This window comes from Arachis hypogaea, chromosome 16, assembly GCF_003086295.3.
Source record: "Arachis hypogaea cultivar Tifrunner chromosome 16, arahy.Tifrunner.gnm2.J5K5, whole genome shotgun sequence".
Classification (NCBI taxonomy): Eukaryota; Viridiplantae; Streptophyta; class Magnoliopsida; order Fabales; family Fabaceae; genus Arachis; species Arachis hypogaea.
This window is the reverse complement of record NC_092051.1, coordinates 117,111,171-117,126,033: the sequence shown is the minus strand read 5'-3', so window position 1 is coordinate 117,126,033 and position 14,863 is coordinate 117,111,171. Positions and strand designations below refer to the sequence as shown.

Here is a 14,863-nt window from a genome sequence, read left to right as displayed (position 1 = left end):
TCTCTTGTGACATGCCCAAAGCAGCTACATTTTTCACAAATTAAATTCAAGTGCTCATATTCTATGTCATACATATGACCATCAACTTGAATTTTTTTTATAACTGGAAGTCCCAAGTTAATTTGCACACATGCTCTTGCATACTTTCCCCTCTCTGCAGACTTGGTGGCTAAGTCGATGCGGATCGGTTTGCCAACCGCTGACGCAATCATTTTCATGGCTCTCTCTTGATAATAGTTAATGTTTAAACCTGTGATTCTTATCCAAACCATGGTAGACCCAAAAGTGTTTTCACAAGGTCTGAATGAAGAACTCCAAGGTTTAACCGCAACATAGCTTCCAGTAATCATCCACGGTCCTCCAAGGAGAACTTTCTCTCTATCCTCCAAGAGATCAAATTTGACTAAGAAATAGTCAAAACCGACATCTAGTACCTCATATCCTCCTTTGGTTCTCCAGACACCTTTAAGCCTGTGCGTGATCGCTGTATAGCTAAAATTTTTTCCAAGAACTTTGATCACGATGGCATCTTTGTAGGGCTCTGCCAATATCTCTTTTGCTTCCTCAGTGAACGTCACAGTTGTATCTCCAAATCACCTTGCTTACCAACTACGATAGCCATCTTATCCCCATCAAGAGAATCAGCAACCTCCAAAGCTCTCCTTGCTGAGGCACCAACAACTTTATCTTTGAACGATATCCACTGACTTTGAGTCTTGTTACCATCTCCTTTAATCCCCTCCTTTTCACCTGATGTATGCCCCTTCCGCTCTCCCCCTTATTGCTTCCGCCGACATGGCCGGCTGCCTCGCTATGTGCTACTCTCGAAGACTCTTCCCCGCTCTCCCCACTCTCCATTTCACGTACTCTCATGTTAGCCGAAAAATAGTTAGTTCGTCAGTTAAAATATTTTGATATCATAGATAAATAATTTAATTTTTACCATAGAAGTTTTTTAGTAGTATCCCTATATTCAATTCGGACTAGTTGAAACTTCGATGACGTAAAATTTTGCCGTCCCATGATATTTGTCCTCACGTAGGGACGGTCTTACCCGAAGTGCTACCCCATAAAAAAAGTGATTATATAAAATAATGAAACCTACTATATTGAACCTATTAATCATCCCACAGAACAAATAAATAAGCAAATTTATTATATAAAGAAGTTAATTTTGATATATTAATAGTATAAAAGTTTTTATATAATTATCTAATCAAATTTACATATTTAAATGATTTAAAAATCATAAATTTAAAAATTAATTATTTGAAATATATAAAAAAAAAAGTCATAATGAATATCATTCAATGTACGAAATGGAGTAGAGGTGTATGAGGATATGAATAAAATTTCAATTTGATCTGCACACAAAATGTCGAATATGATCATATCTGATATTTATATATTTTGGGAATCGGATTAGATCGAATATCAAATGTTACAGACCAAAAAATAAAAAATTAATTTTTTAATTTTTTTTTAAGAAAAAGTAAAAGAATTATTTTTTACCCTTTTAAATCTATTTACTTCCAAAATATTATTAAAAAATATTTTAAATAATAGAAATAAAATAACCAAACTTATATAAATAATAAAACTAAAATAATTAAATCTAATTATCCAATATTTCAATAACAAAAACTAATTAATAATACAAGTTTTAATATAGCAACATTTTAAATGCAACACAAATTAAAAACTAAATGAAATAAAAAAATATTCAAAAACTTATCTAATAATACTAAATGTATAATTATTTACTTGATCAGATATGTAGATAGAATATGTGAATATATTTATAAAATCTGATATTCAATCCAACTTATATGAAGATAGAATCCAATAGACTTGTGAATTAGATAATATTAGCAAAATTTAATTTAAAAATATTATTTATATATTAAAATTAATTATTAAAATTAATTATTAATATATTTTGTATATAAATATATGTGTGGTTTAATTTATTTTTAATGAGTATTTATATTCTAAAATATATTATATAATAATAATTTTAGTGTCTAATTTTGATATATATGTAGTATAGTCATACAACTAAATACAATTTCCTAACGTTTTAGTAATAGTACCGACTATTTGAGTATGTTTTGAATTCAGCAGGTGATTATAAAATTTGTTACATTAAATATTTTTCCATTGGATGATGTGTTAGCACATGATTCAGTGTTGAAAATTGAGAAGAAAGGAGGCAGAGTTTGGTGTAGTTGCTCGTTAGTTGTTTCCAATAGACACAAAATACTAAAATAATGGAGACCTCTTAAGCTTAGAAGAACGCTTCCACAGTTAAGACCCTATTCCCACGCTTCCTCCTCCTTCTTCCATCTCCAACTTTTGCATCATATCACAAAAAAAGAAAACACAACAACACAATCAGACAAAGATCTTCCGTGACCAAAATAACTACTAATTAAGGTAATACCAACCTTTGTAGAATTGTAGTGTTATTTTCAAGTGTTTTTGAATCATACCCCCATAAAGTTTTTCAACTTGAGTTTCAGCCCTTTTCTTCCTTTTTCCTTTTGAAGGAATGTGGACAATTTCAATGTGCAACCATGTTAACATATCATCCATGGTTAATTATTATTTCAAATAACATAGTGAAACTTGGTTGGAATGCTATTATTACACTATAACAATGGCTGAGAGGAATGTGTCACACTCACATTTCAAGGTTGTTTCTAGAAACTCCTTACTCTCCTTCTTTTCATTGATAACTATGTTGTTCATGATGTCATGGCTCTTCATTCTCCGATCCACCCGACCGGAGGACAATCCTAATGCGATCGACCGCAATGCGTTACCTGATTCCAATCAATTCTCCACCATGAACACCGAGTCTCCGTTTGGAAACCGTGCAATCCTCGGCAATGAACAAGATTTAGAACCAACTAGCCATGAGACTAAGAAAACATTGCCTGACGAAACAAATGATTCTGGAAAATGCAGCACCAAACCAAGAACAAGTGGCAAAAAAAGTGTCCTGAAAATTTTCATGTATGATTTACCTTCTGAGTTTCATTTTGGACTATTGGATTGGAAAGAAGAAGGGCATGGTGTTTGGCCTGATCTCAGAACAAAATTACCACATTACCCTGGTGGATTGAACTTGCAGCATAGCATAGAGTATTGGCTTACTCTGGATCTTCTTGCTTCAGAGCAACTACCTGAACCCTCGGATTCAAGAAGTGCAATCCGAGTTCATAACTCGAGCGAAGCCGACGTCATATTCGTCCCATTCTTCTCTTCTCTGAGCTACAACCGGTTCTCACGAACCGATCCGCACGAGAAGAGAAGCAATAACAAGGTGCTTCAGGAGAAAGTGGTGAAATTCGTGACGGCGCAATTAGAATGGAAGAGGTCAGGGGGGAGGGATCATGTGATCTTAGCACATCATCCGAATAGTATGTTGGATGCAAGGATGAAATTGTGGCCTGCTACCTTCATACTTTCGGATTTCGGAAGGTATCCTCCCAACATTGCAAATGTTGAGAAAGATGTGATTGCACCTTACAAGCATGTTGTTGAATGCTATGAAAACGATTCATCTACCTTTGATAGCCGTACAACTCTTCTCTACTTCCAAGGAGCAATATATAGAAAAGATGTATGTTCTTTCTTCTTCTTCTTCTTTTACATTCTAAACTTTTGACTACTACTGAGTTGCTTGCTTTTTCATTAGCAAATTATAATTAAAACAGGGGTTAACTAAGTTTTTTTCTTTTAATCTTTATTAGATTTAAATAGTTGAGTTATCTTCATATGACCTCGGAATTACATGTTCAATCCGTGGAAATAGCCATTAATAATTATCTGCGTACATTACACTCTTTGAATGCAGTCCTTCTTCAATTTCTGCGTTAACGCAGAATACTTATGCACTGAACTATTTTTTTATTAGATTTAGATTTTATTTTCCTAGTACATAGAATGATGCCATAAACTAATTGCACTTAGTATTAAAAACTTATGAACTAAAGTTTCAAGAAAAGTTTAAAGATGATAGATTATTTCATGCTTTTCATATGCAAATTACAATTAGAGCTACTGGGAATGGGAGTTCGAGATGGGTCGAAGTCAACCTAGACTTAGTACATGATAATTACCAAAAGGATTTAAGTAATAAAAATTGCACCTTAACTATCAAGAATAGTGGGAAATAGTTGGGGGTAGGAGAGGGTCACCTCTAAATAATGGATGGTGGCCATACCTATATTAGTACACATAGTTATGCAACATAAAGGGTTGATTTGTGGGGAATCAATTTTTATTTTTTCTAAGGGTTGTACCGGACCCCCTTATTATAAAAGATTAGTAACTACCCCCACTAGACAGCAGTCCTGTGATGACTTTTAATTTGATCCATGAAGTTGGGACCTTTCTTGATATAGTAGTAAATGTCTGCTTGTGTGGTCCTTTCTGGCTTTTAAATCATTGCATAATGTATATGATGGGAAGCCAGTGTGACTATGCTAATAGGTGTTTCTCCTAGTCCTAGCTATTCCATTATTAAAAAAATTGATGAGATTCAAACCCAAGAATTCTACCTAGGTCCTTGGGAGTTTATGTTTGATGACTTAGGGGGGTCTAGCTGATTTTGTCACTTCAGATGGAATTGCAAGATTATAGACACTTAAGAGCCAAATTTATGTGCGTAACTAGCTAGAAAATCAAGGTAGTTAATTTTTATATTGTTAATAAGATATTCTACCTTTTCCACACCACTTTATAAGCACTTATTTATTTTTATTTGTAATTATTCAATTTGTATTTATAATTTGATCAAATTTTTAATTATATTTTTTATCGTTTAAAAATTTATAATTAAATTCATATATTAGATAAAATTTTTTAATCAGAATATCCATTTTTATTTTAACAAAAATCACTCGTAAGAACTTAACTGAAATTTTTTATATTGTATAATGACTAAATTTAAAACCTTTAAAGTCTAATCAATAGAATAATTATTTTTTTAATTATATTTACTTTCTTTTCTATTGAACTTTTTGTAGTAATAAATAAATGGTGCATTGTATAATAGATATGATTATAGTGACTATAGTGGTTACGGAATTTTTATAACAATTAAAAAATATAATTAAATTAAGATTATATTTTTTTTAAAAAATAAATAGATCCTTAATCTTTTAATTTGCAAACATTTAAATTTTCGAAAATTTGAAAATATATTTAAATCTTTGATCTTTAAAACTTGGACATATCGACCCCTTATATTCATTTGGGTCTATCAGACTCAACAAAAAATCAAACGTAACTCCCGTTGTCCTGACTTAGTTGATACCGATACACACATGAAAAAGTTTTTTAGATGAGTCAAATTAGATACAATCAATGTATTCAGATTTTAAAGAGGTCATGAATTTAAATGTATTTTTTTAAATTATCAAGGACTTAAATGTCCGCAAACCAAAAATTCAGGAATATTTGTTATTGGTGGATACTACTATGAAGACTTTATAATTGTCTTCGTATGAAAATATTTTGTTTTGAACCTTGGATGATAGATTGTATGATTAGATTTTGATATATTATAAAAGTGTTGTCTTTATTTAAAATGTGGCTAAATAAATAAGTCACATTTTTAAACAAATTATTTTCATTGGAGGATGTTTTTGCCATCTTCATTTGAGTAATTGCTTTTGTTATTTTTTCTTTTTTTTCTAATCATTGATAACACTTTTTAATTAAAAATAAAAATATAATTAAATTAAAAAATTATGCCAACTCATAAAATAAATAACCTTAATTTTAGCTATGCATTTTAAAGTATTATCAAAATCAGTTATGCTAGATGAATAACTAAAATTAAATATTAATATAAAATACATATTAAAATATAATATATATATTAAAAATCAATTAAATTATATATATATATATATATATATATAATTGATTTAATAACTAAATTTTAGTATTTACATAGAATTTTCTTTTTAATCTAAAATTGATAAGCATTAGTAAGATGTGTATAAGAATTTATCCTTCCTTCCAATTAATAAAGTATTGTTTACATGTTCAGGGAGGGCACGTAAGGCAAGAGCTATTTTACCTCTTAAAAGAGGAAAAGGACGTACACTTCTCATTCGGGAGCGCTCAAAAAGGAGGAGTCAAGGACGCATCCGCCGGCATGCGGTCATCGAAATTCTGCCTGAACATAGCCGGCGACACGCCGTCGTCGAACCGCCTATTCGACGCCATAGCAAGCCATTGTGTCCCGGTGATCATCAGCGACGAAATTGAGCTCCCATACGAGGATGCAATCGACTACACCGACTTCTGCATATTCGTCCGCACCAGGGACGCTCTCAAGAAAAGGTTCCTCATAGATTTCGTCAGGAGCGTTAAAAAGGATGAGTGGACTAGAATGTGGAACAGGTTGAAGCAGGTTCAAAAGTTCTATGAGTTTCAGTTCCCTTCCAAGGAAGCTGATGCTGTTCAAATGATTTGGCAGGCTGTGGCACGTAAGGCTCCTCTCATGAGGTTGAAAACAAACAAGTCTAGAAGATTTTTTAGGTCTGTTTATGGTACTAATATGGGCAATGTTAGGGTTAAACCATCATTACCTACACCCAAAAACTTTTGGTGACTATGTGTTATTTATATTTATTTTTGTCTACTTAAGTCAATATACAAAATGGATTTTATATTGCTTAGCAGGTGGGGATTCAAACAAGTAATATTTCACCACACTAATAATTAATAATATGCACATTCTATGATCCAATTGAGATGGCTATTGGGTAAAAATGTGGGAATAGATGGCGGTATGATCCAATTGAAAAAAAAAAAAAAGAAAACACGTTGTGACCTCTTGGGGAGTTATTGTACTAATGGGGTTGGGTCGGTATATATGGCTTGTCATGTAAAAGAGGATTCCTCTGTTTTGAGAATTAGATAGAAACTTCTTCCTCCCTCTTTATGATAGTCATACTTTTCAATTTATTGAGGTTATGACTCAGAAAAATCAGAAGCAACTTGGAGTGCAAATATAGGAAATTAAAGTGATATATGCTTGTTGAACTATTTATTCAAGGAATATTAAAAGGTGGCTACTCCAATGAAAATTTTATGATTATGATCATGTGAAGATATTTCATTTTGACCATTGGATGATAGATTGTAGGGCTTGATTTTTATTTGAAGTAAAAGTATTACCTTTATTCAAAGTGTTACTAAACAAATAAGTTACACTTTTTAAACAAGGATCATGAGAAGATATTTTTGGCATCTTCATGAAAGCAGTTACCATATTAAAATGATACACGGTTTACAACAACAATCGAAGTTTTGGCAGGAATCCAATTAATAATAAGTCACAATTATTTAAGAAATTAGCTCCTATCAAAAAAAAGAAAAGGTTTTTAACGTCTTACAAGTTCAATACTGTAAATACAAATCAAGAGAAATCATAGGAGACTAGAAAAGTTTAATTATGTCAAATCGTTACTATATTGTTTTAAAAAATGTTCTTCGTTTTTCTCATTTTTTTTTACAATAAATCTCTTCTTATCTTGGAAGAGTAATTTTTCTCATTTAAATTTAAAACTTAGTTTTATCTTAGATAGTTTCTATCATTTGATATATTTTGTGTTAGGTTTGGACTTTTTTTTTATGTGGAGAAAAAAATCTAAATATTAGTATCTAGACCTATAGATAATTGAAATTATTAAGGTGAGTTAGGGTTAAATGAGAGAAGTCTCATTTTGTCAAAAACACAAGCATTGCGAGAGAAAGAAAAGAAAAAATACTATCCATGTTTTTCATCAGAAAAGCAGAATTTGAATGTCCGTTTCGCACTCATTCACCATTAGATCGACGTGAAATTTAGATTGCATATTCAATTCATTTTGTTCTTCATTCTGAACGGTAAAAATTCTTATTAGAGATCTGCAATTGGAGAAATCGAGCTCGGATAGAGGCTCTATTTTGTGGTATTTTCATTTTCTTATTCTTGTCTTATAAGTTTTGATGCTTGGATTGTTTGACTTGTTGTATACACGTTTTGTGTAATAATTTGTGACTCTCTTGTATCCCTATTTTTTTTTTTTATCACAGTGAAGCTATTTTCTGGTCCTGGTGACTTGTGGTTTTTACTTCACATATTGAGGAGGTTTTTCGCGTTAAAAATCTTGGTGTGATAGTTTGCCTTTATTTTCTGATTTATGTGATTTTTTCATTAGTATTGGGTATTATTGTGCTGCTACCATTTATTGTTGTGTGTGAATATTGTTGCTCCTCTAATTCTTGTAAGTAGGAAATTGTGTATTTTACTCCTATCATTTGGTATCAGAGCTCAATTTTGGACATTTGGTTATTACTTGCTTGAAAGATAAAGACAAATAATTCTACTAGGATGATAAATTTGAATGGCACTATCCATCTATGGAAGGGCAAAATAAAAGATTTGTTGTTTGTCAAAAATTTACATTTACCCTATTTTCTGCAAAGAAACTAGAATCTAAAACAGATGAAGAATGAGAGTTTGAACACGAACAAATTTATGATTTTATTAGACAATCAATGGATGATAATGTTTATAATCACATTGCTAATGAGACTCATGCTAAGACTTTGTGGAAGCAAATTGAATCCTTGTATGCTTCCAAGTTTGGCAATAATAAATTGTATTGTTGAACATACTGATGAATTGGGGATACAAGGAGGGGTCACAGGTATTAGATCACTTGAATGAATTTCAAAAAATTCTGGATCAGTTGTCAAGTATGGGAATCAAGTTTAAAGATGAGGTTCAAGAATTGTGGTTGTTAAATACTCTGCCGAATTTTCGGGAGACATTTCATATCTCTCTTACTAATTCTACTCCAAATGGTAAAATGAGCATGCAACTTGTTAAAGGTGGCATTTTAAATGAAGAGATGAGAAGGAAGATACGGAGTTTTTTGTCATAATTTGAAATGTCAGTCACTAAAAATAAGGGAAAAAATCAAAGCAGAAGTAAAAAAGGTAGAGGTAAAAGCAGGAGTAAATCCAAGTCAAGATACAAGAATGTTGAGTGTCATTATTGTCATAAAATGGGTCACGTCCAAAAATATTGCTTCTTTGAAAAAGGAGAACAAAGGTAAACAAGAAAAGAAGGTTGATGAAAGTAATGATCGTGTATCTGCTATTTTAGATGATCTTCTCATTGTTGACATTGTTGATTAAGAGTACAAGGTCAATTTTATTTCTGATGATGGGTTCAGTTGAGTAGTTGATAGTGGCGCCTCAATACATGTTACATCAAAAAATGAGTTATTTACTTCTTATACTCTAGGTAATTTTGGAGTGCTTAAGATGGATAATGATAGCTTGACCAAGGTTATTGGTGTAGGAGATGTTTGTCTTGAGACTAATATAAAAATGAAGTTGCTACCCAAAGATGTTAGACACGCTCCAGATGTTCGGTTGAATTTGGTTTCAGCTAAAAAGCTTGATAATGAAGGCTTTGTAAACACTTTCGGCTTTGGACAATGGAAGCTTACTAAAAGTAACTTAGTGGTGGCTCCAGAAAAAGGTACTTCAAGTTTGTACATGATGCATGCCATAACTGCAAAAGGTAGTGTGAATGCGGTTGAAAGTAAAGAAGTTTGTAACTTGTGGCATAGAAGACTTGGTCATATTAGTGAAAAAACACTTAATTGTTTGGCTCGAAAGGACGTTCTTTCCAATTTGAAGAATTTAGATTTGGAAAAATGTTCTCATTGCATGGCTGGTAAACAAAGAAGATTATCTTCAAGAAGTATCAACCTTCAAGAAAATCAGACTTCTTGAAATTAGTGCATTTCAATATTTGTGGTTCTTTGAAGGTACAATCTTTTAATGGAGCTATTTACTTTATTACTTTTAATGATGATCATTCAAGAAAGTTTTGGACTTATGCTTTGAAAACAAAGAACCAAGCTTTAGAAAAGTTCAAACAATTCTAAGCTTTAGTTGAGAGACAAACAGGTAAAAAGCTTTAATGTATTTACACTGATAATGACGGTGAGTATCGTGAACCATTTGATGAGTATTGCAAGTAGCAAGGTATTAGGCATGAAAGAACACTTCCTAAAATACCTCAGTTGAATGATTTGGCATAAAGGATGAATAGAACACTGATTGAAAGAGTTAGGTGTATGCTTACTGAAGCTAAGCTACCTAAAGTCTTTTGGGGTAAAACATTAATTACAATGGTGACGAACTTGTTTTTATGTCGGTAAAGAATTTAATAAAAGTAATCGCGTTGTAAGTATAGCTTCTAAACCAACAGAGAATCCTTTCGTACAAAAGTTTTGGTTGTCACAAGTAACAAACTCCTAATAAAATTGATAATCGAAGTATTCAAACCTCGGGTTGTCTCTCAAGGAATTGCAGGGAAGTATGATTTATTATTGGTTATGAAATTGTATCTTTTTGGGGTTTTTTAAGATAAGAAGCAATAATAGTAAATGGCAATGGAAACAAACTAACTATAAAAACTCTTGGCAAGGTATGAGAATTGGAAATTCCATCCTAGTTATCCTTATCAATTGTGATGAGAATTGTTTATTGCTCCCACTTAGTTAACCCTTACTAAATAAAGGAAAGTCAAGTGGACTAATCAATTTGATTCTTCAAGTCCTAATCAACTCCTAAGGAAAGACTAGCTTTAGAGGGATCAAAAATAATTAGCAAATTCCAATTCTCACTCAACAAGGAGTTTGATAACTCAAGTGTCACCAATTACTCCACCAAAGCCAAAAGGGGAAAAATCCAAATTATTTATATCATAAATAGAAGAAAGCAATCATAAATCTGAAATACCTCAAATTGCATTAAATAAATAAATCAAATCTAACATGGAGAGTTCATAAATCAAATTGGGAAAATAAACAAACTAAAGCCATAGAATAAATAAAAGTAGAAGAGAAACTAAATTAAAGGATCATTGAACCTAGAATTAAGAAGGAATAACCATAAACTAAGAGAAATCCTAAATCCTAAAACCTAAGAGAGAGGAGAGAGCCTCTCTCTCTAGAAACTACATCTAAAACCTAAAATTGTGAATAATGAATGAATGTTTGAATGGATGGATTTCCCCACTTTATAGCCTTTAATCTATGTTTTCTGGGCCAAAAACTGGGTCAAAAATAGCCCAGAAATCACCCCCAATGTTTTTTGTTACGTCCAGCACGCGGCAAAGTCACGCATACGCGTCGTCCACGCGTATGCGTGGATTGAATTTTCTCCAGGTCACGTGTACGCGTGATCTATGCATGTGTGTCGCCTATCTTCAGAGCAGCTATGGCAAATTATATATCGTTATGAAGCCCCAGATGTTAGCTTTCCAACGCATCTAAAACCGCCTCATTTGGACCTCTATAGATCAAGTTATGGTCGATTTAGTACTAAAAGGTCAGGTTGGACGGCTTTAGCAGTTCCTTCAGTTTCTTGTATTCTTTTCACTTTTGCATGCTTCCTTTCCATCCTCTAAGCCATTCCTGCCCTATAAACTCTGAAATCACTTAACACACATATCAAGGCATCGAATGGTAATAAGAGAGGATTAAACATAGCAAATTTAAGGCCCAAAGAAGCACGTTTTCAATCATAGCACAAAATTAGGAAGGAAAATGTAAAACCATGCAAATGATATGAATAAGTGAGTAAAGAGTTGATAAAAACCACTTAATTGAGCATAAGATAAACCATAAAATAGTGGTTTATCAACCTCCACACACTTAAACATTAGCATGTCTTCATGCTTAGCTCAAGGAGATAAAATAAATGAGTAGGGAAAAGTAAGACTCATGCAATGCAATGCAACCTATGTATGAATGCAACTATATACTAAGATGATTCTGTCTACTTGGTTTAAAAATAAATAAGTTCTTCAAGACAAACATAAATCAGATTCCACTAATTCAAATCATATAGTGAAGACCAGTAAACTTGTAAGAAGACAGTTCATGAAAGCAGGGAACATAGAATCAAGCATTGAACCCTCACTGGTAGTGTGTGTGCAATCTAATCTCTCAAGTGTATAGGGTAGTCCACTCTAGTCTTCTCTAGTCATGCTTTCTAAAGCTTTGTTTTTCATCTAACCAATCAACAATTATTTAATGCACCAATGCAAACATCATGAGGTATTGTCAAGGTTGTAATGGGCTAAGGTAAGGGTGATGATATATGTATGACCAAGTGAGCTATAAATTGAATCTTTGAGTAACCTAAGCTATCACCTAACATACACACATACTCTAAAATTATGCCTAGCTATCCAAAATTCCCACTTTTGTATTTTTCACATACTCATGTATCAACTTTTTTTTTTTAATTTTATCACATATGCATTGATCTTTTATTAAATTTAACATTGGGGTAATTTTGTCCCCTGTTTATTTATTTATATTATATATATATATATTTTATTTTTCTTCTTTTTTTAATTAAAAATATGAAAGTAAACATAACATATCAATGCACATGGATTTTTAATTTTTCTGGTCTCACATGAGTAGGTACCCAAATTCCCAATATTTTGTCAATGAAACACTGTACACTTTCATCAATCCAAGTTTCCACCGTTCCTCATACTTAATTGACACACAATCTCTATCTTAAGCTAACCAAATATTCAATTGGGGTAATTAATTATTTTTCTGCTTAAGGCTAGTGATGCGTGAGCATCTTATCTATCTTTTCCTAGTGAATTTGTACTTGAATTGCTAAGTTTAATCAAAATTTAAATATCTTTTGGCCACTATGGATGCTACTTTAAGTTTTTCACAATTCTATTTATTTCAGGTAGCATTTAGATGGATTTAACGGAGTTTTGTAGCAGAAAAGGGAGAAAGCGAATGATGCTGTCAATCCTGACCTCCATGCGCTCAAACTGGAATAACTTAAGCTACAGAGATCCAATTGACATGATTTCAGTGGCATTCGAAAGCTAACTTCCAGGGCTTTCCAACGATATATAATATTACATACTTCTTCTCCAGAAACCTCTGCTTCCTCCACGTTGAACTTGGCCCCTGCCAAGTTCAGCGTGGAATTTGAAATCTCCCAAGAACGCGTACTAACCATTCCACACTGAACTTGAGAATTTCCAAGTTCAGCGTAGATCCAAAGCTCCAAAGGAAGAACTGCACCTCATCCATGCTGAACTTGAGGATTTCCAAGTTCAGCGTGGACCTGAATGAATCCAATGATCCCTCGTACAAGGCTGCGCAGAAAGTTTAATGAATTTTGATTTAATTTTGTTTTATTTATAATTAGGAAAAGATATTATTTTAGTTTTAGAAAATATATTTTATATTAATTAGGATTAGATATAAAAGGGAAAAGAATCAGCCCTTCGGGCTCTTCTCTTCTCTTCTACCTCATTCCACAATTTACAGTTTTTCAGAATCCTTATTTTCTCTCTGAACCATGAGCAACTAAACCTCCATTGTTAAGGTTAGGAGCTCTGTCTATTTGTATGGATTGATTTTATTGCTTTTTCTATTTTAATTCATTCATGGATTTATAATTTAAGAATTGTTTTTGCTCTTTATCTTATGAATTTGGGTGGAACGGAAGTATGACCCTCTTTCTACTTGAGTTCTTGTATAACTTGGAAAAGCTCTTTACTTGAACAACAGATTGAAAACATATTCTCCTAAATTTTAATTATCTGAATTTAATGGAATATGTGACATATAATCCTTTTATTTTTAGGTAATTAGAGTTTTTGTGGCATACAAACTGGAATTTGATCATCACCCTCTAATTGAAATTAATTGACCAAGGAATTGGCTGTTGATGAATTTTAGAGGAGACTAGAAAAGTCTAAGGAATTAGGGTCTAGTCACATATAGTTTGCCATAAATTAAATCATACGTGATTAAAATAGTTAGTAAGAAAAATTAATCCGAAAAAATAGATAACTCTGAAACCTTAACTGTCTTCTCCATATTTCTTCCCAAAGTATTTACTTGTCTTTCTTCAATATTCTTTATATTGTTTAATGTCTTTTATATTGCCCAAACATTACTTTCTGTTTGTCTGACTAAGCCAATCACTCGACCATTGTTGCTTGATCCATCAATCCTCGTGAGATCAACCCTCACTCACCTGAGGTATTACTTGGTACGACCCGGTGCACTTGCCGGTTAGTTTGTGGTTGTAAATTCCGCACCAAGTTTTTGGCGTCGTTGCCGGAGATTGACTGTGATTAACAACTATTAGTTGTTTGATTGCTTAGATTAGGTGTTTTAATTTAAATTTTATTAAAATTTTGTTTATTTATTTTCGAAAAAAAAAATTAATAAATAGTACTAATATTTTTCTTAATTTCTGAAATTAAGTTTGGTGTTTCCTAGTTAGTTTTATTTTAATTTTTCTTATTTTAATTTTTAGAATTCTGTTCTTTCTTCTCTACTTTCCTATTTATCACATGGTGCGTTTAATTCTTTTTGGTGTTTTGTGCTAAGGAAAAATATTGGAGAGAGATCATATGGGTTACTACTCACACCCAGGGAGTGATTCTTATTATTGTGAATGGGGGAACTACCCAAATTTTGGTTGGCAAAGTCAAAACCAAAGAAACTTCAATGCTCTATATTCCAACTATCAAAAACCACCATCTCCATATTCATATCAAGAACCACCATCTTCATATTCATACCAAGAACCACCACCTCTCTATCCATATCAAGAACCATCATCTTTCTACCTATATCAAGAGCCACTATCTCCCTATCCATACCAAGAACCATCATCTCCTTCTTATTCATATCAAGAGGCACCATCTCCTTATTCATCTCAAATACCATCAGATCTTGAGCTTCTCATGAAAGAATTCTTACAT

The 14,863-nt window shown here is 32.3% G+C and overlaps 1 protein-coding gene across 1 annotated transcript; it reads left to right on the top strand.

The window, feature by feature from the left end:
- The first annotated feature begins 2,171 nt into the window (after window positions 1–2,171).
- On the top strand, window positions 2,172–6,767 carry LOC112754723 (probable arabinosyltransferase ARAD1). Its single transcript, XM_025802472.2, has 3 exons — window positions 2,172–2,436; window positions 2,550–3,628; window positions 6,068–6,767. The coding sequence occupies exons 2-3, from the start codon at window positions 2,660–2,662 to the stop codon at window positions 6,632–6,634; spliced, it is 1,536 nt and encodes a 511-aa protein (XP_025658257.1). The 5' UTR covers window positions 2,172–2,436; window positions 2,550–2,659; the 3' UTR covers window positions 6,635–6,767.
- Window positions 6,768–14,863: the final 8,096 nt, after the last annotated feature.